At 41.1% G+C, this 27470-nt stretch overlaps 1 protein-coding gene across 1 annotated transcript; it reads right to left on the reverse strand.

Moving 5' to 3' along the window:
- Positions 1 to 5836: 5836 nt before the first annotated feature.
- LOC124280974 (uncharacterized shell protein 16-like) lies at positions 5837 to 27470 on the reverse strand. The gene is made up of 4 exons (XM_046716986.1): positions 27344 to 27470; positions 8359 to 8671; positions 7240 to 7361; positions 5837 to 6395 (listed from the first exon to the last, which is right to left on the reverse strand). The coding sequence occupies exons 2-4, from the start codon at positions 8667 to 8669 to the stop codon at positions 6334 to 6336; spliced, it is 495 nt and encodes a 164-aa protein (XP_046572942.1). The 5' UTR covers positions 8670 to 8671; positions 27344 to 27470; the 3' UTR covers positions 5837 to 6333.

Here is a 27470-nt window from a genome sequence, read left to right on the forward strand (position 1 = left end):
GCGTGAGAATAATGGTTACCTTAATTCTTTGCCTTAATCATTTCTATAATGCTTTTATTTCCTTAAAAATCATGCAACTTTGTACCTTGTCCCCCGAGAACCCTTTTACCAATATGCCATTTCTGTATTTCTGTGGCATGCCATGATGACGTCCCCATCAATGAATGGCGAGTTGTCTGTGGAAAGGTCAGCCAAACCCTTCAGAACAACCTGTCGTCACTGGGGAATTCTCCTGTGTGTGAACAGCGCTTCTCTGCCATTTCATTTCCTTGCTGACAGCATCTGACAATAGCAGAACACATGAATAATGAACACTTGTGTTATGTAACTGTTCACCGAACAAACTCGCGCTGACTTGGTCAGACTAACTCTGAACGCATCAATGGATGCTATAGTTCTTGGGACTGTTGTAAACACCTTTCTTTGTTCCTTACAGACGCCCGGGTTCGAAGCAGCGTGCGAAATAGTTTCCAAATTTTGCAAACCAGTCGGGCTAGCTATGCCTTAATGTCACTAGCCCGAAATTTGAATGTAGAAACTAAGCAAAAGATTACACAATGATAAACTGCTTATAATATGAAGAACATTTTTATCAGGCCATAATCTTGCATGATTTAAAAGTGTACTATAAGTTAACAAGTCTGAGAGAGTGACATATTTACAAAATGACCCCATAAAAAATTTCACTAGCCAGTCGGGCTAGTGTCTGTGGAGATTTATTGGCCCGGCTGGATTTTTACTAGCCACGGGCTAGCGGGCAAGTGGCTACTTCGCACACTGGTTAAAAGCACATCCTCAGTTAGTCATATACATGTACTCAGAAACCACAGGGGGAATGACAAACAGAACGATGATTTCTGAATTGGCTTATGACGTTTTAACCATTTAAAGTATCCACCATGGCAGGTAAATTAAAGAACCACTGTATTTCCAAAACATCGTCATTTTCGTTCAAGATGGATTATATAATTTGTACTACATTTCGACGTTGTACTACATTTTTTCACTACCCGTGAAGATCCGGGTTAGATTTTATAATGTTAGAATTGATCATCAGCAACCCATGCTTGTTGTGAGAGGCGACTAACGGGATCGGGTGGTCAGGCTCGCTGACGTAGTGGACACATGTCATCAGTTCCCACTTACGAAGATCGATGCTCATGCTCTTGATCACTGGGTTGTCTCGATTATTTACAGACTAGCGCCATATAGCTGGAATATTGCTGAGTGTGGCGTAAAACTAAACTCACTCACTCACTCATCGCTATAACACTTACAATCTCAACTGTCGTTCTTGTTTCAATACTAAAAAAATATAAAGATATTCAGAAAACGACCAATCTTCTAAACTGCAGACACGCGTGATTCTCATTTTCTTCTTAAAAGAAGTTCAAGAAAACCCGATTCGGTCATGTGACTGGAACATCTATATCATGGCTGAGTCGATGCTCATGATGTCAGTCATCGGATTGTCTGATCCAACGGTCGGGAGTAGGAGAAGATGTCCAAGGTTTTCCATGTGTCCCCTGGCGGTGGGGTAGCCTAGTGCTCAAGGCGTTCGCTCGTCACGCCGAAGATCCGGGTTGGATTCCCCACATGGGTACAATGTGTGAAGCCCATTTTGGTGTCCTCCGCCGTGATATTGCTAAAAGCGGCGTAAAACTAAAACTCACTCTCTCACTCAATAAATGTCCCTGGACATACTGGTGTTGAGCATAAATGACCCAGTCCGGCAGACCACTTGTCACCATGGCGTTCAGGACCGCTTCATCCGGCAAATCTGTTCACCTGCAGCAGTGTCAGGACTGGGAAAGACATGTGACCCTCACTGTCTCTAAATCCCGAGGGCTTACGAAGATGAAACAGTGTATCCGCGGACAAAGTGCGCTCACATTCAAACCACTGTTGAACATTAATTCTGCATTATTCGCCCAGGTCACGCTACACTCAGCTGTTGTTGAAAAAAAACCCTCACGTGTTTCCCTTTGATGTTAGTTGTTTAACGCCACGCTCAGCAATACAGCAGCCGCATGAGGGCCGTTTGTAAATAATCAAATATGCAACAGATATTGTTTATGAATAAATTTGCTGATTATTGTGTCTGGGGTAATGGATATTTTATTATATTATTCACGCTTGTGACTTACTGTTGTGCCGTTCAAGTGATGGAGGGATGGTAGTTGACGTTTTTTGTCAGATGTGGTAACGTACTCATATCAACGACAGTCCCAAATATTTGTTATATGTTCAGATGACCATTCCAATGTCATTGTAGTCTAGTGGTTAAAGTGTTCGCTCGTCATGACGAAGACTCGGGTTCGATTCCCCACATGGGTACAGTGTATGGAGACCATTTCTGATGTACCCCTCCGTGATAATGCTGGAATATTGCTAAAAGCGACGTAAAACCATACTCACTCACTCATCTTTTTCACTCTTCATCAAACCCTCCCTGAAAAGACAAAATGCAAATGCACTTTTTATAAATGCTTCACCAAGAGAGTGCCTGGTCACCCTCCGTTGATTCACCCACCCTGGTAATAAATGACCGTTTCCTTAAACTGGGGTGGCGTTCTGCCTATATAGCTTACCTTACCGACAAGGACATCCGTCACACGTATCTTACAATAATGTCACATTCCTTTGTAGTGACCTATGTAAAGTCCCTCCAATATGTTACCTGTTAGCATGAGGAAGAGTCGGCAAACGTGGCCTCTCAGCCGTGAAGAAAATAGGTCATCCAACAATAAATCACCTGTCTTGAGGATGCAGTTTTAGAGGTAGCCGTGGTTTTGTTGGTTATTGTTTAACTCCGCACTCATACATTCACTCTGAGAGGACGTGCCCTGGATAATCGATGGGTTATAGTCTGCAAAGAACACTCTGAACGGTATTTAGGACATCCATTTTACAAAACACAAACTTTCTCTCTGACGGCAACATCAGCCCCAACCATGACAAACATATATATCGTCACCAAGGCAAACATGCACACGTTCTGTACCTCTGCACTTAGCTCACCAATATTCCTTGCCAACCCAAGGAAACATTTATCGTTACCAAGGCAAACATGCACACGTTCTTTACCTCTGCACTTAGCTCATCATCATTCCTTGCCAACCCAAGGAAACATTTATCATCACCAAGGCAACCATAAACACGTTCTTTACCTCTGCACTTAGCTCATCATCATTCCTTGCCAACCCAAGGAAACATTTATCGGCACCAAGGCAACCATACACACGTTCTGTACCTCTGCACTTAGCTCATCATCATTCCTTGCCAACCCAAGGAAACATTTATCGTTACCAAGGCAAACATGCACACGTTCTTTACCTCTGCACTTAGCTCACCAACATTCCTTGCCAACCCAAGGAAACATTTATCGTTACCAAGGCAAACATGCACACGTTCTTTACCTCTGCACTTAGCTCACCAACATTCCTTGCCAACCCAAGGAAACATTTATCGTTACCAAGGCAAACATGCACACGTTCTGTACCTCTGCACTTAGCTCGTCATCATTCCTTGCCAACCCAAGGAAACATTTATCGTCACCAAGGCAACCATACACACGTTCTGTACCTCTGCACTTAGTTCATCATCATTCCTTGCCAACCCAAGGAAACATTTATCGTTACCAAGGCAAACATGCACACGTTCTGTACCTCTGCACTTAGCTCACCAACATTCCTTGCCAACCCAAGGAAACATTTATCGTCACCAAGGCAAACATGCACACGTTCTGTACCTCTGCACTTAGCTCACCAACATTCCTTGCCAACCCAAGGAAACATTTATCGTTACCAAGGCAAACATGCACACGTTCTTTACCTCTGCACTTAACTCATCATCATTCCTTGCCAACCCAAGGAAACATTTATCGTCGCCAAGGCAAACATGCACACGTTCTGTACCTCTGCACTAAGCTCACCAACATTCCTTGCCAACCCAAGGAAACATTTATCGTTACCAAGGCAAACATGCACACGTTCTTTACCTCTGCACTTAACTCATCATCATTCCTTGCCAACCCAAGGAAACATTTATCGTCACCAAGGCAAACATGCACACGTTCTTTACCTCTGCACTTAGCTCACCAACATTCCTTGCCAACCCAAGGAAACATTTATCGTCACCAAGGCAAACATGCACACGTTCTGTACCTCTGCCCTTAGCTCACCAACATTCCTTGCCAACCCAAGGAAACATTTATCGTTACCAAGGCAAACATGCACACGTTCTTTACCTCTGCACTTAACTCATCATCATTCCTTGCCAACCCAAGGAAACATTTATCGTCGCCAAGGCAAACATGCACACGTTCTGTACCTCTGCACTAAGCTCACCAACATTCCTTGCCAACCCAAGGAAACATTTATCGTTACCAAGGCAAACATGCACACGTTCTTTACCTCTGCACTTAACTCATCATCATTCCTTGCCAACCCAAGGAAACATTTATCGTCACCAAGGCAAACATGCACACGTTCTTTACCTCTGCACTTAGCTCACCAACATTCCTTGCCAACCCAAGGAAACATTTATCGTCACCAAGGCAAACATGCACACGTTCTGTACCTCTGCCCTTAGCTCACCAACATTCCTTGCCAACCCAAGGAAACATTTATCGTTACCAAGGCAAACATGCACACGTTCTTTACCTCTGCACTTAACTCACCACCATTCCTTGCCAACCCAAGGAAACATTTATCGTCACCAAGGCAAACATGCAAACTTTCTGTACCTCTGCACTTAGCTCACCACCATTCCTTGCCAACGTATCTGTGGTATGGGTACCCGGGGTTGCATGACGGACTTTTCCTTATGTTTTATCACATGAGTGAACTTTCGTCGACTGTACCGAATGATCGTTGTTCGAGTCTTCGATTCCTTCTGATGATGGCTCCTCGTTTGTCGTGTTTTGAATCAAAATAGTGTCATAGTGCACATATTTCACATTTAAAAATATAGTAATTGATAAAATTCACAAATGTACATATTTAGTTACTCTCATCTGTGTAAGGAGAATAACTATATAGGTACATTTGGGAATTTGATAAATTTCGAATATCATATGTATTTATTTTTATATGTATTCATTGATATTTGCACCATGACAATAGTAAACGTCCGATGCTTACAGTATTATCAGTGTCCTTCCACTGTAAGTCGGGGTGGTGGGGTGCCTAGTGGTTAAAGAGTCCGCTCGTCTCGCTGACTACCCGGGTCCGATTCCCCACATGGCTGCAATGTGAGAAGCCCATTTCTGGTGTCCCCAGCCGTGATATTGCTGAAATATTGCTAAAAGCGGTGTACAACTAAACCCAGTTACTCACTGTAAGTCGACACGCCGTGATACAACTGAAATAACGTTTATAGCGGCGTTAAACTAGTGAGTGAGTGAGTTAAAATATAATGTCACCTCGGCAATATTTCAACCATATGGTGACGCGTTAAACCAAATCCACTCACTTATTCCTCTTGGGTTTCACCAGCGTGGTGAAGACAAAAGTTTGCTGTATTTGCAAAGTTTTTTTTCATGTGGAGCAAACAAGCCGTGGGAGGACTGAAACACTGTCCGGGGGCGGTGGGGTAGCCTAGTGGTTAAAGCGTTCACTCGTCACGCCGAAGACCCGAGTTCGATTCCCTCATGGGTACAAAGTGTAAAGCCCATTTCTGGTGTCCTCCGGTGTGATATTGCAAGAATATTGCTATAAGCGGCGTAAAACTAAAAGTCACGCACTCACTGTCCAGGCCGGAATAAAAGTTATAGCTTGAAAGAGGAGACAAAGATCATGTCGACATAACCGTAGTTTCGAGAACAAACACCAGGTTAAAGTGTTCATCAGTTTGCATGTTTTATAGACACAGACAAATATATAATAATTTAACGATTAACTGACAAATGGTAATCAACCTTTGACAAAACGTGTCTTTTGTGTGTGTGTACTTTCAGGACAAAATACTGGATTGTTTTGACCGTATGTTCCAGAACTACACTTGGTAGAAGAAGATTGTTCATGCTCATTCAACACTATGTTTACTACCTGCTGTGCATTGATAGACGAGGTTATTTCAAATAAACGTCCCTGATAACATGGAACAACGAAGTGAAGTCTCTTTCAAACAGATCAAAGTCCCATTCTGTTTGTCAACTTCACCACCTTTGGCGAGATGATGATGTCATGATTACCGGAAGCAGTGCGGAGGATTGTGGGAAACACTAATCGGAAATGTCTCTTGAATTCAGGCCGTTGGCTAACAATAGCAGATATCGTTGAACTCTGTTGTACTACACCGAACCGTTTCATCTTGGAGGAAACACATGCCTTAGTTGAGAGACTCTAAGAAACTGTCCCATTGTCGAAGGGTCTGCGTAAATACGGCAGCCGCTGAGAATCAGAAACACAGAACACTTGAAATATAGTCACAGACAGTGTAATTATCAAACAAGAATCAGTTGTTGTACAAACTAATTGAAAACATTGTTGCCCTGTATGCATAAATAATATATATTTCCGTTACGAAAATATGACTATTCACAGAATATTCTCTATTAGTAATCAGCAAATTGACCCGTGACGGATGATTATGTTTGAGATTAGTACAATATCACAACAGTAGATAATGTAGACATGTATATCTGACGTGACAGAAACAGTGATTTTGTAACGTCAGATATACATATTTAAAACGCTCATGATATGAATAAATGTATATTTTGAGCTCTCGTTTCTGAGCAGCTCCCAATTACCAATTTTCATTTAGTGGGTCATGTAGTGAGGTAAAATGAGATAATTAGGAGAAAAACGTAGCGTGAGGTTTAAGTAAAATTAGAGCTATTCTAATTTCGTTATATACCAACACAGTACGTTTAACTCCATTCTACCATAACCGCGTTATTAAGATTTTTAAAAAAGCACATACTGTGTTGGAAAATCAGAGGTATATAAGGTGATTATATACCTCTGAATGACTTTGATTAACCAATCACAATCCAGTATTTACTGAAGTCATGGTAAAACATATGAATATTAAACCTTCAAATTATATGCATGATAAATTCACTCAGTGTAAATCCTCTGATATGCTTATGAAGGCTCTTCGTAAATAATCAATACAATACAAACCAACAACAACTCCCAAAACCACCAATCAGCTGAAGCAAAGTCATCTCTAATAGTTATCAGATATGACCGAATTTAACCTGCGAGAGGGTTTATAATTAACACTTACCTCTTTTTTGTTGTTTAATCTCATTGTTGTCTACTTGGACTGATGCAGCGTAGAACCACCGTCTCTGATGGGCTGCTCCCGGGGCGTGGGTTTCAACAGGGGGATCGGGCGTGACGTAAACACTGAAGGAGGAAACAGATGCATCTGAAGGCAAACGCAGTCCCCTAGTGTGTCCCTAACCTATTCTGAGAATGAGATGGGACGGTAGGGTAGCCTGGTGGTTGAAGCGTTCGCTCGTCACGATGAAGACTCGGGTTCGAATCCCCACAAGTGTACAATGTGTGAATTCCGTTTATGGTGTCCCCAGCCGTGATATTGCTGGGATATTGCTATTGCTATTTAACCACTAGGCTACTCCACCGCCACCATCTGACATGACCTTCTGTGGAGGCGACGTCACCACTTGAGACGTATTGTGTAGCAGTAAAGCGTCTGGTTTTGTGAGATGTTTTAAACGAAAGTGTATCTTTGAAGTTACGAAGGAGTACATAAACCATTTGACTTTATTCAGCACTAGGGCTGACTACAAAATCGATAGTAGGAAATAACGTCGATGGGAATCATTATTAATGATTATCGATATGAAAATTGTGTAATCGATAATATCGTAAACAAACTACTGTAATGAAATAATTTTAAAAGTTACTCGGTTTATTTATGGGTTACCAGCAAAACGCTTTCATGAACATACTTTAGGAGCACTAAAGTATGTTCATGACGGCGTTTTGCTGGTCATTTTTTAGTCATTTTTTAATGAATTTACCTCGTCCGATATTTATTGATAATCAATCGATATTCATTAATTTTAACGATGATCGATTTGACCTATGTCGATATGGAGCCCTATCCAGCACGACCGTGTTGTGGAATTCTGCGAAATTCTGTACCCAAATGAATAGTGAGTGAGTTTAGTTTTTAAATAATCGAGTCTGCACCAGACAATCCATTGATCAACAGCATGAACATCGATCTACGCAACTGGGATACGATGACATGTGTCAACCAATCCAGCGAGCCTGACCACCCGATCCCGTCTGTCGCCTCTTACGACAAGCATGGGTTACTGAAGATCAATTCTAACCCGGACCTTGGGTCCCCCAATGAATAAAAATTACCTACACAAAGTATATGTACGGCCGTTTCCTCTCTTTATCCATAGGGCTGGCGTAGTATTGATTGTTATAAACGTAGTACGTCGGCTGAGGTGCTATCCAAGTCACGGTAATATTGGGTTGGAAATCTCGACCATTCTTGCTCTTCACACCGGAAGCTACCCACCAGTTGCAGTACGCAGGCGCGGCAGGAGGCATGGCGTACCACCTGCCAACTGAGTTAGTGCCGTAGGTGCCCGGTTGACTGTCTGTGCCTGGCACGTGCAGAAACATGTCGGAGATATGGGAGAACATTCCGCCACGGCGTGGTCTTACCATTACTGAAACAGACAGACAAACAATTTCAAGCAATAATGCTAGAAATGAGGTTAAATATTTTGCAGCTTGATCTTCATCCGGTGTTCCCGTGAAGATCCGGGATAGAAGTGATCTTCAGCTACCCATGCATATCGTAAGAGGCGACTAACGGAATATTGTGGTCAGACTCGCTGACGTGGGTGACACATGTCACCGTATCCCAATTGCGTTGATCAATGCTTATCAAGTTGATCACTGGATTGTCTGATCCAAATTCAATTATTTACAGACTGCTGGCACATAGCTGGCATATTGCTGAGTGCGGCGTTAAACAACAACCAACTCTCATTGGTATGTCAACCAAAGCTCCAAGGATACCGTCGTAACGCTGACCGCATTGTCTTCTGGAATCATTGTTCGATATGCTGTTAAACACACCACATTTGTGGATAGCGAACCCAATTTGTAAGTTGAGAATTTTCAGAATTTTACTTAATCGTTGAAATGTAACTTCCTGACAGGAACGGTTTCGACACAATCACTTACTTCCCCCACATTTCAACCAACTCTCTCAATAGCATGGCCACGTGTTGTTCAAATTCAGCATGGAGAAGCTGTATAAATTGATCTTAGGTAGGATCAAGTCCTGGACTATTAAGATAGAGGAATGTTCCCTCTACAACTACAGAACGAATCCAATCGCAGAAAGAAACTCAAGTCTGCATGACTACCATACATGTCTTGAAGTAAGTTTTCTTTGTGGACTGAGTGAGTTTGCTTTACGCCACTTTAAGCAATTTTCCAGCATTGTCACGGCGGGGGGACACCAGAAATGGGCTTCACACATTGTACCCATGTGGGGTCGAACACAGGTCTTCGGCGTGACGAGCGAACGCTTTAACCACCCAGACTTACAGTCGAAGGACATTGATTGTAATGTAAGTATCCTAGCCATAGCTGCTGCGTTCAGACAACAAGTGAACGATTGCCATTCAAGGCGGCAATTTATATCCTGAATGCATGCACGATGCACGTGCATCTTTTTTAATTGTTGTGCGAACTCTTTCCTTTCCACAAACAAAAAACATTTCTAACCTCAATCTCAAACAATACTTTATTCAGGCCCTATTGGGCAAAACAGGCTATACGACCACGATTCATGTTTCCTCAAACCTGACTTCCGATGTATACTGACACACATTGAAAACGCAAAACCAAATTCAAATGAGGAAAACTTAACAAACAACAATACTTGGATGGAAATTGTTCTACAGTTATGTTGAGAATTTCATTGTGCTTCATTTTCATAAAGAATGATTGCAAGAGTTCCGCCAATATGACTGACACGTCGAGCGTCACACACAGACCCCCCTTACGTCCGCCAGTAGCGAGTGTGACCTCCCTGAGCCTGTACACATGCACGGAGTCGACGTGGCATGGATTCGCACAAACGTCGAACTGGTGCTTGGGGGATGTTCTGCAACTCCTGTTGTAAAGCCAGGGTCAACTCAGCGACGTTGTTTGGCTGACGTTGACGTTGACATTGATGAATCCGGCGACCAAGCTCATGTTTATGTGCTGCCTGTAGACGCGTTGTCTGCCATCTGCAAATGACACACAGAACCTGGACCCATTGAAAAACACCCACTGGTTGGAGATTCATGGTGGTTGGAGGCTATGTTGCTGTGCAAACAGGAGCCTGTTGACTCGATGACGTTGCGTAATGACGTTTCCCGATATGGCCCCTTAGTGCCACAGCCTGCAGACGTCAAATGACTGTTATGGCGGTGATGTGGCGTCCTTTACACCCTACGGTGTTTCGAGGTGAGTTTACTGCTGTCTGAAAGCGGTTTATTTGGTGAACTCGTCGGATGTGCCGGTCTGGACGTGCCGTCGTGACCGGAGTTTGTACTGGTAAGGGACGGTCACGGACGCTTCCAGTTTGCTGAAGACGATTTTAGAGTCTGTTGATGGTGGATGGGCTCACTCCGAAGTGGTGGGTGACCTCATTTTGTGATGTTCCCACCAACAGCATCCCGATAGCTTGTTCCCTCTGCTGTTCACTGAGCCGTGGCATTTTGTGACTGCTAGTGAAACGGTTGAACCATAGTGCCTTTTATGCGTCCAAAACCCGGCTTTGCATGTGTATGTCATGATAATCATGCACCCCAACAGGTCCAAGGAATATGCCAGAGTTGTGTTTTCATGAACTGTACCCATGCCAGAAACAGGTAAAGGTTTCGAACCCAGATGTGCATATGGTTTTATTCGGCAACCTCACATCACTATATTTTCGTGTGGTAAATGAAAACTTTGTTAGAAATTGCCAAAATGGGTTTTGCGTTTTCAATGTGTGTCAGTATATATTAGGTTCAAGTACTCCATTGATACTTAAATGTCATTCCCAATGACGTTTCGACGTTTCTTTTGCCTTTCAGTATAAAACATTAACTCCTAATATATCCTTGAACACTTCTATACTTCAGTTGTTTATTCTTATCAGATGTGTAGACTGCAGACTTTGTTGAAGAATACTCGGCTTCCTTAAAAGGTGTATTTTAAAAAAGCAAGGTATGTTTCGCTTCCGGTTTATATGCATATGAAAAATGAATTTACTCTAGTACTTCATAATTTACACAAAAAACGTCCCTTACCCGTCCTTTGGTGACTTGGTAGACTAAACAACGCACAAGCTCATGTGTACATTTCCTGGTTTCATGCAGAATGAATGCGATCTATGCCACATTGCAATCCTAATATAGAGACAGACGTGACGTATTAGCGATCTATGCCACATTGCAATCCTAACATAGAGACAGACGTGACGTATTAGCGACCTATGCCACATTGCAATCCTAGCATAGAGACAGACGTGACGTATTAGCGATCTATGCCACATTGCAATCCTAACATAGAGACAGACATGACGTATTGGAGATCTATGCCACATTGCAATCCTAATATAGAGACAGACGTGACGTATTAGCGATCTATGCCACATTGCAATCCTAACATAGAGACAGACGTGACGTATTAGCGATCTATGCCACATTGCAATCCTAACATAGAGACAGACGTGACGTATTAGCGATCTATGCCACATTGCAATCCTTACATGGAGACAGGCATGGCGTATTAGCGATCTATGCCACATTGCAACCCTTACATGGAGACAGGCATGACGTATTAGCGATCTATGCCACATTGCAATCCTTACATGGAAACAGGCATGACGTATTAGCGATCTATGCCACATTGCAATCCTTACATGGAGACAGGCATGACGTATGAGCGATACATGTCACATTGCAACCCTTACATGGAGACGGAAATGACGTATTACCGATCTATGCCACATTGCAACCCTCACATAGAGGCAGGCATGACGTATTACCGATCTATGCCATATTGCAAACCGCAAATGGAGACAACCATTGCAACCCTTACATGGAGACAGGCATGACGTATTAGCGATCTATGCCACATTGCAATCCTTACATGGAAACAGGCATGACGTATAAGCGATCTATGCCACATTGCAATCCTTACATGGAGACAGGCATGACGTATGAGCGATACATGTCACATTGCAACCCTTACATGGAGACGGAAATGACGTATTAGCGATCTATGCCACATTGCAACCCTCACATAGAGGCAGGCATGACGTATTACCGATCTATGCCACATTGCAAACCTCAAATGGAGACAACCATGACGTATTAGCGAACTATGCCACATTGCAATCCTAACATAGAGACAGACATGACGCATTAGCGAACTGTGCCCCATTGCAATCCTTACATGGAAACAGACATGACGTATTAGCAATTTATGCCGCATTGCAATCATCACAGGGAATCAGGAGCGACGTACTAGCTATCTATGCCACATTGCAACCCTCACATGGAAACATGCATGACGTATTAGCGAACTATGCCACATTGCAATCCTAACATAGAGACAGGCATGACGTATTAGCGATCTGTGCCCCATTGCAATCCTTACATGAAAACAGACATGACGTATTAGCAATTTATGCCGCATTGCAATCATCACAGGGAATCAGGAGCGACGTACTAGCTATTTATGCCACATTGCAACCCTCACATGGAAACATGCATGACGTATTAGCGAACTATGCCACATTGCAATCCTAACATAGAGACAGACATGACGTATTAGCGATCTGTGCTACATTGCAATCCTTACATGGAAACAGACATGACGTATTAGCAATTTATGCCGCATTGCAATCATCACAGGGAATCAAGAACGACGTACTAGCTATCTATGCCACATTGCAACCCTTACATGGAGATAGGAATGACCTCTTAGCGATTTATGCCACATTGCAACCCTTACATGGAGACGTGAATGAAGTATTAGTGATTATGCCACATTGCAATCCTTACATGGAAACAGGCATGACGCATTTTCGATCTATGCCACATTGCAACCCTTACATGGAGACAGGCATGACGTATTAGCCATCTATGCAACATTGCAATCCTCACATGGATACAGGCATGACGTATTAGCGATCTATGCAACATTGCAATCCTTACATGGAAACAGGCATGACGTATTAGCGATCTATGCCACATTGCAACCCTTGCATGGAGATAGACATGACGTATAAGCGATCTATGCCACATTTCAACCCTTTCATGGAGATCGGTTCGACGTATTAGCGATCTATGTCACAATGAATTCCTTGCACCGTTGCCTTCTCTATCTAGTGGCACATAAGCGGGGACTAATGTCTATCTCTGCTGACCTCTCCAAGCTCAGAATCCCCACTTTGGGACAGTCTAAACAAGACATGCAAAACTGTATTTTCGGCATCAAAATCACAAATGCCACGACAATCATAATGCATAAAACAAAGTCAACAGCTTGTCCCATAAATGTCACCAGTCCCATTAAACCCTTTCAACATAACGCTCCATGACACCAGTTTAAGCCGTCACGGTTAAACCACGGTCATAAAAACACAGTGAAAACTGGAAATTATGATGTTGTTACGCCCTTAAGAGGCCTCTTTTTCCACTAGTTGAAGTGAACGTACTAAACAATTTTCACAACAGCGGTGTTCCGAGGGCTGACCATAATAATTCGGGCCCGGAATATATACGGTCTATTTTACTTTCTAACTGGCCACTTTTTAGGCTTTCTGTTTATTTTAAGATAGTTCTAAACATAGAACGTCAGTGCAAAAGAATACTCAGTCTTGACTATCATCAGAAACAAATTCAGCTCGGTGTAAAGGAAAAAATAGTCATGAAACTGACATGAGAGGATCTCTGATAATCTGTGATGACACCAGGTGTGTGGCGTGTGGTTCTGTGCATAGAGCTCAGGGCACAAATAAGCTGAAGTTACGCGCGGAGAGTCTTTGGATGGGTGATCGTGTTTGGGAGCTTGACTCCTGAGAGTTTCTAGGACTTCAGTCCGGACCCACATCGAAGCACATGTGATGCATGTGGTCTCACCTTAGGCAAGTGAGTTTGTTCAAAATTACCTCTGTTCATCCACCAGAAAATGGGTACCCGGTGGGATAAGTCGTGAGACAGTTAGTCTGCTGGCGCCTAACAGGCAGCTTGAGTTATCAGGGGTAATAATGATCAGATTGTGCGCTTTGAGCAGGATATCTGGCCTGGAAAAGGCGCGTTATAAATATTATCATTATAACCAAGTATCTCACAAAATGTGCCTAAAAGTCATTTTAAAAAATATTTTTTGCTTGTACCTGCTCAGCAGTACTCCTGCCATGCGACAGTGGTCTGGTAAACAAACCAGTAAATGAAGTGATCGATGAAATAAAGTAAAGTAAAGTAAGGGAATACATTTAATCTCCAGACTTAGTTCACAAAGACTGACAGAGTTTAGTTTTACGCCGCTTTTAGCAATATTCCAGCTACATCACGGCGGGGGAACACCAGAAATGGGCTTCACACATTGTACCCATGTGGGGATTCGAACCCGGGTCTTCGGCGTGACGAGCCAACGCTTTAACCACTAGACTACCCCACCGCCCCAGTTCACAAAGAATGAACCCAAAGAGAATACTATAAAAGTAGGAGGTACTATTCAACAAGGGTTTACGGTATTTCCACGCCCCTTACCGGTCCTCTAACCTGGGGCAATTTTAAAGTATCGTGTTAGGTAATATGTCTTGTTGTTTGTGCAGCACTCATTAAGGAAACATCTAGTATTTCTGGAATCCCAAACATTTTTATGACGATAGCCTTGAAACATTGTCTTACATTTCGACTCATCTCCAGATGGTTGGGTGGTTCCAGCAATGCTACTACACTATTCATGTTATGGAAAACACCTGGTTGTACCAAGGAGAACACGTTTTTTTACTCCACCACACAAACGTTTATTGCAGAAGTGACCTTACGATAATTAACCTGGTGTAGTTAAGCTGTACAGGATGGGGTAGTGACCTTTTGACATTACTGAAATACATGAACAGTAAACTTGGGTTATAACGACGAACTCAAAGGGACAACAAGTTTTAGTCCGTTGTATCCGTAGTTCGTTATAAGCATTTCCACTGAAGTAGAGAGCAAGTGGCTGGGTCCAAACTCATTTCGTTATATCCATTGGATCGTTGAAAGCGTTTTCGCTTTAAACGTACTTTAAAATATTGCTGTGCAGTTTAATGGACATGATCATTTGACTTTACACAAGCCACCTTAATAATAAAAAATAATGACAGGAAAAACTGCATCGAATGAAATCATTTGTATCATTGAACTCTCTGATTGACAAGATTCTGGAAAAGACATGGCAAATATTTCGTTTTCGAAATGTCCCGCTTGGATCAAGGAAACGTACCTGAGGTTTGGTACCTCCCAATCGGGTTAGGCGTGATGCCTGAACCGTTCTTCTTCTACAGGGCTGCAGTGTTGGGAAGTCTTAAGATTTTCTGAACATTTGTTTTAATCTGTGAATAATAACGTTTTTCAGCGTGGAACAACACCAAGGCTTCAGCCTCACATGAGCTTATCTGTTGAACTCGGTCACCTGTATATCCACTCTCCAAGATCAACATCGGTTGTCGTTCAATACTAAAACAACTAGAGTTCTACTGAAAATATCTTCTTTTCAGAATCTAATATCCAAAGTGATATTTGATAGATTATGCATTCATTATACGATGTCCTATTACATGTATATTTCATTCTTCTCAACAACAGACTTAAGGAACATTGCACTAAAAATTATCCACGTTTGGCGTAGGTGCTAACACCAGATGACATTAATGTTTTTTCCTGACACGTTTTTTCATGAACAATAGGCGTCTATTGTATTTGTTTGCCAAACGGTTGGTTCTGATGAGGTGGCCACGAAGCGAGGGCGTACGAGAAGACATCAGCGTATGTCATGTTGATTGATGGGACGTGATGTCATGGTCGGCGATCAGGGTCAACTCCCGCGTGAGGGTGGGTGACAACGTGTATGACTGCTTGAATGGTTCCTGTCCTAAAGTTACCTGTATTGAGTACAGGTATTTCACGCAGATCGCTTGCGTGACCTCAGTGTTTTTGTTTACTGATGGAGTGTGGTGAGTTGAAGCTTAAAGCTGTGTGCTGTGGTGAAGATTAATGCATGTTTGTGTGTGTGTGTGTGTGTGCGTGCGTGCGTGTGCGTGTGTTTTGGCTTGAATAACTAATTCTGAGCCGACTGGTATTGGCAGGGTGTCTTGTATCTTGTCATCATTCGCCATCCTGACAAAAGCTCTTTCTTTGCGGTTTGGCGTTTGGGGGCTGCAGTAAAAATGGCCGAAAGCAAATAATTGTAATTTAGTCAAATATACTTCATATTTGCTGAAAATTTGTCAACAAATGATTCGCTTTGTTATTTTTAAAAGGTAATTATAAAAAAAATAATAACATGATGAGTATGCTTCAAAAAGGAGGAATTTACGTTTGTGTTCAAATAAATTTCTTATTCTCAAAACAATTTAAAGTATATCCGATCATATATATTTCATATTTCATATTATTATAATGAAGCTGTGATGGACGTATACTTCGCTTCAACGTCACTCGGGGCCAGCTTTGACGACACCGAACGTCTTCGTACAGCAAGGGAGCGAACTCGGAGCACTATAAATACACGGAACGTTTCATTCATCTTTCAATTGGGGCCATCTTTGACACATGACATGAAATTGTCATGACAGAAATGTTGCTGGAAAGTTTTAAATGGATTTTGTATGAGAACTTGGTGTCCATTAATATTTTCGGTCGTGACAGGACTACGAATTCACGGGAAAAGCGCTGTACATTGTACTTTAACAATTCCATTAAGCCCCTACAGATGCAACACGACAAGCCCTTCACAACCATGTTATGTTTTATGCTGAACATTCAGTGAACTGGGTTGAAAATCCAAACTATTTCATTGAAAATTTTGTTTATTCTGGTGGAATTTATTTTTAGAAATACCTTCTGGAAAATTCAGAACGATGTGGTTATTTTGTTGAAAGTTCTAAGATTTTCCGTTGAAAGCTCAAGATGGACTGAATTTAGTAATTTATCCTTCTCCAAAGGCTTCACTTTCCGCATTAAACTGACACTGTCGGGGGATAAGAAGTCCAATTTTCAAAGACAGCATTTTGAATTTTCAAACTTTTAATTTGTAGTTTTAATTTCTCAGCCTTAGTGGGATGTCAAAGAAAAGGTGTAAAAGAAGCTGCACATTGGTCGTTGAAAAGGTCTCGTTTTAGCTCTTTTCAAAGTGTGTAATAATTGTGAAATTAACAATACTTTTTCAAGTGATCCTGTTCTTCGTAAGCTGAATTATTGAGTTAATATTAGGTCACAGGAATGACATTTTTGTTATTTACGTTCCCTTTGAATTTACCGTTACATTGCCTTTACCTCACGTCGAAGTTTGACATCGGCAGGTAAAATGAACTTGGACGAATACTGGGAAGGTCCACGTCCACGTCTTGACCTGTCTCCCTGTGTGTCTCACCACAGCTGATATCCTGTCACAATGACAGTGTCACAGTTTATTAACCCAGATACACTTTCCAATTAAGTTGATACCCACCAAAACACCATCCATTAGCAGTGTTACAGAACTACGTGTCATTCAAGAGGATGAATGAAAGAATTTAATCTCGTGAAAGACCAGTGACCAGCCATAATGGATCAAAGCGCTCATTAAGAAATTGCCATTTAGAATTGGCCCCAAGATACACACGATGCACGGAAGACTTTCTCCGATCCTGTATTTCAAAGGGACGCAATGGAAGACTGGTGCTGTTATTATTAGAAACTATTGCACATATTACACATACAGTTGTGATGTTCCTTCATCACGCGAGTTTAACGGTGGGCGCGTCAAAATGAAAAGACATATACTCAAGGAAACGAATAAGGGAACACATGAAAGTACAAGTGTTCCTTTATCAATTTCAAGATTTACCCACAGTGCAAGACATGTCTTGTGAAGAAACCTAGAAAAGAATAAAGGAACACTTGTACTTTCATGTGTTCCCTTATTAGTTTCCATGAGTATATTTCCGTATTTGTTAATGGGGACAGTTGACTTGCTTTTTCGTGTGTTTGTGACCAGCACCACCTGTCGGCCAGGATACGCTCACCTTTTCGCGAACACGTGGTATCATCACTATATGACAGTGATTCAGAAACATGGTATATATTCAGAATCATACAACATACTTTTATGGGGCATTTGTAAAGATTATGGAAAGGGCCATACCGCTATTTTTCGATTGGCTTGTACGTTTGTATACATTATAAGCAGTATTAGCCGATTTCAGATGAAACGTTTAATCGAAAGGACTGAGTGAATGAGTTTAGTTTTACACCTCTTTTAGCAAGATTCCATCAATATCAGAGCTGGAGACAACAGATATGGGCTTCACGTTGTACTCATGTGGGAATCGAACCCGGGTCTTCGGCGTGACGAGCGAACGCTTTAACCACTAGGCTACCCCACCACACCTTATCAATATGATGATATGTATGAATGAATAGCATAAGGAAGCTATGGAAAATGTCCGAGTTGTTAATCATATCGAGCAATGCCTTTTGTAACGCCCCTATGTAACACAACCTGAGCCTACTACTGAACGTATTAACGTTTGCCGATCACGCAATATTTCAGAGAAGGGGTGTTACAAATAATCAGTCCATACCACTGAAATATGCTGTTGTAAACCTGCGGAATTTCATTTTAAGGAAATGCATGACTGTAATTAATTGAATGATTGAATTAGTAATGACAGTGGGCTTCCATTGTGACAGAAGACTCTAATCTTTATTTCCTCATGGTGTACAGGGTGGTGGGGTAGCCGAGTGGTTAAAGCGTTCGCTTGTCACGCCGAATACACGGATTCGATTCCCACATGGGTACAATGCGTGAAGCCCATTTCAGGTGTCCCCCGCTGTGATATTGCTGGGATGTGGCGTAAAACTAAACTCACTCACTCACTCCCATCGTGTACTGGAAGTGGGGGAGCCGAGTGGTTAAAGCGTTCGCTCCTCACGACGAGGACGATGTGTGAAGCCCTTTTCTGGTGTCCCCCGCCGTGATATTACTGGGATATTGCTGAAAGCGGCGTAAAATCCACACTCACTCATCGTGTATATTTGTAGTCACGAGTCGCAAAAAAACAACAGCAAGCTTAGCTACCATTCGGCCTATCCCGCGTTCTACTTCTCCGCCTGTATATAAACACAGTTCAGCCTGACCCTGTGAACTATATATAACAACAAATGTGACAAAAAGGAATGGTAAGTGTGTTTTACACCGCGCAATTGTCATAAACTGACAAAAAACGTCACCACATGAACGGAAATATACTCTCATGTCAACGGGTTGAGGTAAACATTCTTGTGTTTCAGACAGAAAGAAAAAATACACCGAGAAGCCAGAGAAACTGAGACAGTAGTGCTTCAGAAGATTAAACTTTTGGCCTTTTGGCCCGAAGGCCCGGGTTCGATTTCCGACATGGGTACAATGTGTGAAGCCCATTTCTGGTGTCCCCCGCCGTTATATTGCTGTCACTCACTCACTCCTTAAATGACAGCCATCTGCCACAACATGCTCAACAGCTTGTAACCACAACCGCGTTTGTTCCAGCAATTCTCTCCCGTATCCAGCGTAAAGGTTTTCTGGACATGTACATGTATTCAAACGTAAGCACGATAATAATGCAACCCCTTGTCCTAATTTACTGCAAAGGCATCCCTTCTTCAGAAAGTATATCGTCTTCAATTCAGAAAGAATGTAGGTTTCCCCAGTTTATGTGCTACCATATCCACACCGGTCACGTCTCATGCCACCATAATTCCTTTATGTCATACATCACATGACAGTAGTGTTCCCCTGTCATTCACCAACATTTCATGGGCAAGATTACACGATAATTCAGGCAGAATGATCTGACAGCACCTTCGTGTTTCACTCGACATTTGCATAGATATCCGGGAGGGGGGGTAGCCTAATGCTTAAAGCTTCCGCTCGTCACGCCGAAGATCCTACTTCGATTCTCCACATGGGTACAATGTATGAAGCCTGTTTCTGGTGTCCCCCGCCGTGATATTGCTGGAATATTGCTAAAGCGGCGTGAAACCATACTCAATCACTCACACATAGATATTCACCTCTTCCATACTCATAACTTGATCGGTCAGAAAATAAATTAGGAATTTCGGGGAATTACGCATAATCGGTATGAAGTAATTCTAAAGAAGATCTCGCTTTTCAAAACGTATTTATGTACCTTTAAATATGAAAATTGTAATACTTATAAGATTTTATATTCATGTTATTTCAGTCATATCAGGGTGCGCCATCCCAATGTATCAGGATATTTGATCAAAAAGATTCAGTGAAAATCCACCAATACGATGACCGTTCGTAATTATCGAGTCTGGGTAAGACAGATTTGTGACTGACATCAGGAACATTGGCCTGTTCAATTTGGATACGACGACAACCATGGCAAACAAACTCAATGCTTAAGGTGAGACCACATGGGTGCTTTGTTGTGGGTCAGGACAGAAATCCTAGAAACTCTCAGGAATCAAGCTGCCAAACACGGTCACCCATCCAAGGACTCTCCGTGACCAACGTTGCTTAACTTCAACTGATTTGTGACCTAACTCTATGCACAGGACCACACACATCACACCACATACATCATGAATTAAGTACACAGATGCATTAAGAGTTGGTTTGTTAAAAATATATATAAAATATGTTTCATAGTTGTGACCACATGCTTCTTTGTGGGGTGGCACCCAAGTCCCAGAAACTCACAGAAGTCAAGCTGCCAAACACGGTTACCCATCCTTTGACTCTTTGTGACCAACACTGCTTAACTTGGACTCTATGCACAAGACCACATAACCAACAGAAAAGGGATGCATGCCGATAGCCCTGGACAACGTAAGAAAACCCTTCATTGACTACATCTCTACACCTTGTATTGAAGCCCACATGGGCACAATGTGTGAAGCCCATTTCTGGTGTCCCCCGCCGTGATGTTGCTGGAATATTGCTAAAAGCGGCGTAAAACCAAACTCAGTCAGTTGTATTGAAGCGATGCAGTTCAGTTCTGAAATCTGCAACCACGTTGGCACCCATGGTCATCGGATAAACAACGCTCTTGAAACGGAAACGGGTTGGAGTAGTCAAGTAGTTAAAGCATTCGCTCATCACGCCGAAGACCCGAGTTCGATTCTCCTCATGGGTACAATGTTTGAAGCCCATTTCTGGTGTCCCCTGCCGTGATATTGCTGAAATATTGCTAAAGGAGGCATAAAACTAAACTAAACTCACTCATTCACTCTTGAAACGTGGTACTCCCAGATTAACCAATAAAAGCTATTACACATTCAACGAGGTGGTACAACTCTTCTAGAGAAAGCAGTTCAACACAAAAATGCATCCTGTGATTGGACGCCACCTCCCGGTTAGCAACGTTACCGACGACGCCTGCCTGGGACGACCTCGTGAACCACCATCGGTTTGACTTAGACTAGACATAGGCAGATATGCTTTTCCAGGGATGGACTAGTTATCATTTTTTAACACCTGTCATTAAAATATATTAAAACATTTCACTATGGTAATAAAGTTGATGAGCGGGAGTGTGTAGTCCATGAGTCCTTTGTCTGATCCTTTACACCATAAACTCAGTGTTCTGAAGCGTCTGGGGAATGAGTTTTGAAGACCGTTTTAACAGATTTTCATTCAATCATACATTTCCCAGGTGTGCAATATATAATTTTCTTCTGAACCGATCAAAGAAGACAATGATTCTCTCATTAAATACATTTATCAGATCAAAATATTATAAGAAATATATATTTTTCGACTGTGCGAATTTCTTTTTGTGTTGATATTGTTATGACCTGAATGAGACGAACTTGTCCCTTGAGTGAAGGTCTTCATCTTATGGCACGTATGGTATGTGACCTATTCACAGTGGAGACAGTCACAAGAATGGGAAAGTTAAGCAGTGTTGACAGTCTACAAAGGGCGATGGATAACTGCTTTTAAACATCTGCACTCTTAAGCCTTTTGTATTATTTCTTTTCCTCCTTTACACTGAATCACGGATTAAATATTCTTCTTGAGTAACTTCTTTCCAAATCTGGCTGTGTTCAGTCAGAAGTGTACCTGACAGGAATACATTTAAATGTGACATGCAAGCGCTGAATTACTTAAAAAAAGTTTGAAAAAAGTCTCTTGAGTAAGAGAACACGCTGAAAGTAATAATAATTATGATAATAACCATAAAGCTCAAAGTGTATTCAACATAATAGACATTAGTACCCCGGATAGCCCAATCAAGAATGTCAATAGTCATATGACTTATTCCACCGGGTACCCGTTTTCTAATGGGTGAACAGAGACAATTATTAACAAACCAACTTGCCTAAGACCACGTGGGGCAGGACAGAGGTCCTAGGAACTCTCAGGAGTCCAGCTGCCAAACACAGTCACCCATCCAAGAACTCTCCTTAATTTTTTAGGTGAGTTCCGCTTTAGTTTGTAGTTGGTGCCAATAATAATAATCGGAACTAACCTAGGATTCGAACCTACTCTAATCAAATTTAGGCAAACAAAAACGAAATAAGAACAGGGTCAATTACAACAGAACAAGACGGTTACTGAACCCTATCGTCGACGATAACGCCGCCTGAAAACCAGAGTGTGCTATGTCTTAAGGTGAAAGTTGAGTTTAGAAGTTCAGGGAATGTTTTACTGCCTATTCTATCACCGTGAGATATAGCCTAGAAAATGGTTTTACATGGTTTTATCTCCATAAATTAACACAAATTGTTAGTTCTAGAGTATTCTAAGTGGTTAATGGACTATCAGCAAACTTTTAATCCAGTTTGATCACGTTACATGGAGATGGAACAATCTGGAAGTTAGACATACATTGCCCTTATTTATGATTTATTTAATGTAATTCGTAAGCAATGAAACTAAAAGAAGTTAAAACAACAACAGTAGAACTTGGTACGGGAGAAATAATCATACAATACACGTACAATAAAGACACAGTTGCATTTAGAGATTTAGAACACCCTTGTTCTGAACAATATTACAAATCCATTTTGACGAGTGTTCTATCTCTAAGCGTTTTTCGTTAATTGCCTATATATCTCAAGAGCTTTAACATACTTTGGGTCATATTGATATAACACATATATGTGCACAATTCCAAAGAATTTGATCGAATAGTCATGAAAATATTGTTGTTCTAAACTTCAAGATTACCTTTCAAAGGTAGCGATTATCGTTAAACCTGACTGTTAAATAATGGCGAAGAGATAGACATGTTGTTATTACATATCGATACATGAAGACCGCATAGAGTCTTGTAACAGTGGTTTAAAAGATGACATAAATCAGACAAAGTGCGTGTCACCCGTGACTTGTTTCGGAGCAGCACATGTAACGTTGTATACATCACTGTCACGTGGAAAGGCAACTGTCACGTGGAAAGGCAGCTGTCACGTGGAAAGGCAAGAGACGAGAACTAAACAAGAACACATCTGTGACAGGGTGACAGTGAGTGACAGGTTGATATGAAATATATTACACTTGTTTGTGCATAGACACGGTTACAAATAACGGTTACGGTCGGGCGGTATTGGTTTGGCAAGGGCATCTCGTAATCGAGTTTCCAGAAAGATACCTTGAGTAAAACATTTACTCCTCCTCTCCTCTGTCTCTCTCTCTGTCTGTCTGTCTCTCTGCTCTCTCTCTCTCTCTGTCTGTCTGTCTGTCTGTCTGTCTGTCTCTCTCTCTCTCTCTCTCTCTCTCTCTCTCTCTCTCTCTCTCTCTCTCTCTCCTCTCTCTCTCTCTCTCTGCTTTTTCGTCGGATGAAAATGATAATTTTTTATGACATCATATTCGTGTTTGCAATTTTCTTAATTCATGGCGTAAAATATACTTACTTCGGTCGTCCAACAATTCATCATTCTGGGTTGGGTTAGAATGGAGGGGCTTGGTTATTTAAGAGATAAGATTTGGTTTTTGTCGGCGTTTAATTCATTAGCACATTATTTTCTTCCTTTTTAAATATTTTTTTCAATACATTTCCCTCAGGACATGGAACATTTTAGTTTTCATCCTTAAGACACAATTCTGGATTCCTCATCAAGAAAATTATACACGTGCTGGTTTTCATTTAGTTCATTCAGTTTAATTTATTACATATATATGACCTTCGTATATGTGTAAAATGTCCACATCCATTCCAATAGTTCCTACAAATGTGAAACGCACCGAGATATGAATACTTACTTAATATATGTTGATTTTGGAACAGCGTCAGACCATTTTCATTCTTTGTAACTGTGCGAAGTTTGTAGTTTTACCCTGCGCCTTAAGTATTTAGGCTTCATCACGATGGACTGTCAATAACACGCACTCGACACCTAGCTTTACCGTCCTTTGGGACTGGGGGTGCTTACCGCAAGCAGTAGAGTTTCTGTAACGTTTAGTAGCCCAGGTTCTCGTGAGGTGATACGCTACGCTTTAACAAACTCTAAATTGCTAATATTTACTTTGACGTGACTGTTACCTGGGTCATACACCGTGACTGTAACATTGACTTTTAGAGTATTGTATACTATCGATATTGTAGAAGTACTGAGTTTTTTACAGGAATATGCACGTGACTGTAACTTTGACTTTTAGAGTATTGTATAGTATCGATATTGTAGAAGTACTGAGTTTTTTTACAGGAATATGCACGTGACTGTAACTTTGACTTTTAGAGTATTGTATAGTATCGATATTGTAGAAGTACTGAGTTTTTTTACAGGAAAATGCACGTGACTGTAACTTTGACTTTTAGAGTATTGTATAGTGTCGATATTGTAGAAGTACTGAGTTTTTTTACAGGAAAATGCACGTGACTGTAACTTTGACTTTTAGAGTATTGTATAGTATCGATATTGTAGAAGTACTGAGTTTTTTTACAGGAAAATGCACGTGACTGTAACTTTGACTTTTAGAGTATTGTATAGTATCGATATTGTAGAAGTACTGAATTTTTTTACAGGAAAATGCACGTGACTGTAACTTTGACTTTTAGAGTATTGTATAGTATCGATATTGTAGAAGTACTGAGTTTTTTTACAGGAAAATGCACGTGACTGTAACTTTGACTTTTAGAGTATTGTATAGTATCGATATTGTAGAGTACTGAGTTTTTTTACAGGAAAATGCGTGACTGTAACTTTGACTTTTTAGAGTATTGTATAGTATCGATATTGTAGAGTACTGAGTTTTTTTACAGGAAAATGCACGTGACTGTAACTTTGACTTTAGAGTATTGTATAGTATCGATATTGTAGAAGTACTGAGTTTTTTTACAGGAAAATGCACGTGACTGTAACTTTGACTTTTAGAGTATTGTATAGTATCGATATTGTAGAAGTACTGAGTTTTTTTACAGGAAAATGCACGTGACTGTAACTTTGACTTTTAGAGTATTGTATAGTATCGATATTGTAGAAGTACTGAGTTTTTTTACAGAAATATGCACGTGACTGTAACTTTGACTTTTAGAGTATTGTATAGTATCGATATTGTAGAAATACTGAGTTTTCTTACAGGAATATGCACGTGACTGTAACTTTGACTTTTAGAGTATTGTATAGTATCGATATTGTAGAGTACTGAGTTTTTTTACAGGAAAATGCACGTGAGTGTAACTTTGACTTTTAGAGTATTGTATAGTATCGATATTGTAGAAGTACTGAGTTTTTTTACAGGAATATGCACGTGAGTGTAACTTTGACTTTTAAAGTATTGTATAGTATCGATATTGTAGAGTACTGAAATTCTTTACAGGAAAATGCCCGTCACTGTAACTTTGACTCTTAGAGTATTGTATAGTAACGATATTATAGAAGTACTGAAATTTTTTACAGGAAAATGCACGTGACTGTAACATTGACTTTTAGGGCATTGTATAGTAACGATATTGTAGAAGTACTGAATTTTTTTACAGGAAAATGCACGTGACTGTAACAATGACTTTTAGAGTATTGTATAGTATCGATATTGTAGAGTACTGAATTTTTTTACAGGAAAATGCACGTGACTGTTACTTTGACTTTTAGAGCATTGTATAGTAACGATATTGTAGAAGTACTGAATTTGTTTACAGGAAAATGCACGTGACTGTAACTTTGACTTTTAGAGTATTTTAGAGTATCGATATTGTAGATGCACTGAATACATTAGAGGAAAGTGCACGTGACTGTAACTTTGACTTTTAGAGTATTGTATAGTATCGATATTGTAGAAGTACTGAATTTTTTTACAGGAAAATGCACGTGACTGTAACTTTGACTTTTAGAGTATCGATATTGTAGACGTACTGAATACATTAGAGGAAAGTGCACGTGACTGCAACATTCATTCAGAGTATTGCATAGTGTCGATATTTTTTGAAAATGCATGACTGTACTGTGTAGTAACTATAGTGTAGCAGTAGTCTATTGATGACTTAATAACGAACGGGACCTGAACTTTAATGCCCAGATAAATAGATAATATACGTGACCGTAGACGTGGTGTATAAATTACGGTAAAGTGTACTCGGTTACAGCTATGATATATCTAACATGGATTAGTTGACGATATGAGAGCAGTGACTGTCAGGTAACGGAAGCGTGATCATGACTTTAATTGTTCATAGAAATGAATAACAGAATAGTTACCGAAGCCGTGATATGTAGTTGGTTGGTTTGCTGCTTAACGCCCCTCTCAGCAATATTCCAGGTATATGACGGCGGTCTGTAAATAATAGAGTCTGGACCAGACAATCCAGTGATCAACTTCAACATGAGCATCGATCCACACAACTGGAATCCGATGACATGTGTCAACCAAGTCAGCGAGCCTGACCACCCGATCCCGTTAATCGCCTTTTACGACAAGCATGGGTTGCTGAAGACCAGTTCTAACCCGGATCTTCACGGGTATCGTGATATGAAGATAATGGAACAGTTAAAGCTGTGACTTATATACCAGGGACAAGTATTAGTGCATATGGCTGTCGTGGTAATATATGATATACAGATATACAGCGTACTTTCAAACTGCATTCTCAACTCCATGAGGAGTATGTTTTCAATATTGGTTTCTCCTGCACTCACCTTCCACTCCCTTGTTGTAAAAATACTCAGTTTGGTTAACAGCAATCTCGAAATGTTTCCCCCTGTGCACGGGAGGGGGGTTCCGACAGAATTCCTCGGGAGTTAGAGCCTGGGGCTTAACCCCATG

The sequence above is a fragment of the Haliotis rubra genome, unplaced genomic scaffold (genome assembly GCF_003918875.1).
Source record: "Haliotis rubra isolate DU_JTF1 unplaced genomic scaffold, ASM391887v1 Scf277, whole genome shotgun sequence".
Classification (NCBI taxonomy): Eukaryota; Metazoa; Mollusca; class Gastropoda; order Lepetellida; family Haliotidae; genus Haliotis; species Haliotis rubra.

Bases quoted from the DNA above. Each gene is read 5' to 3' on its own strand.
- LOC124280974 (XM_046716986.1), bottom strand. From the start codon at position 8,669: ATGGTAAGACCACGCCGTGGCGGAATGTTCTCCCATATCTCCGACATG. The intron at 7,362-8,358 runs GTAGGTAATTTT...TTCCTCCTTCAG, and splicing joins CGGCCGTACATATACTTTGT to TGTTTACGTCACGCCCGATC. The intron at 6,396-7,239 runs GTAAGTGTTAAT...TCTGATTCTCAG, and splicing joins GATTAAACAACAAAAAAGAG to CGGCTGCCGTATTTACGCAG.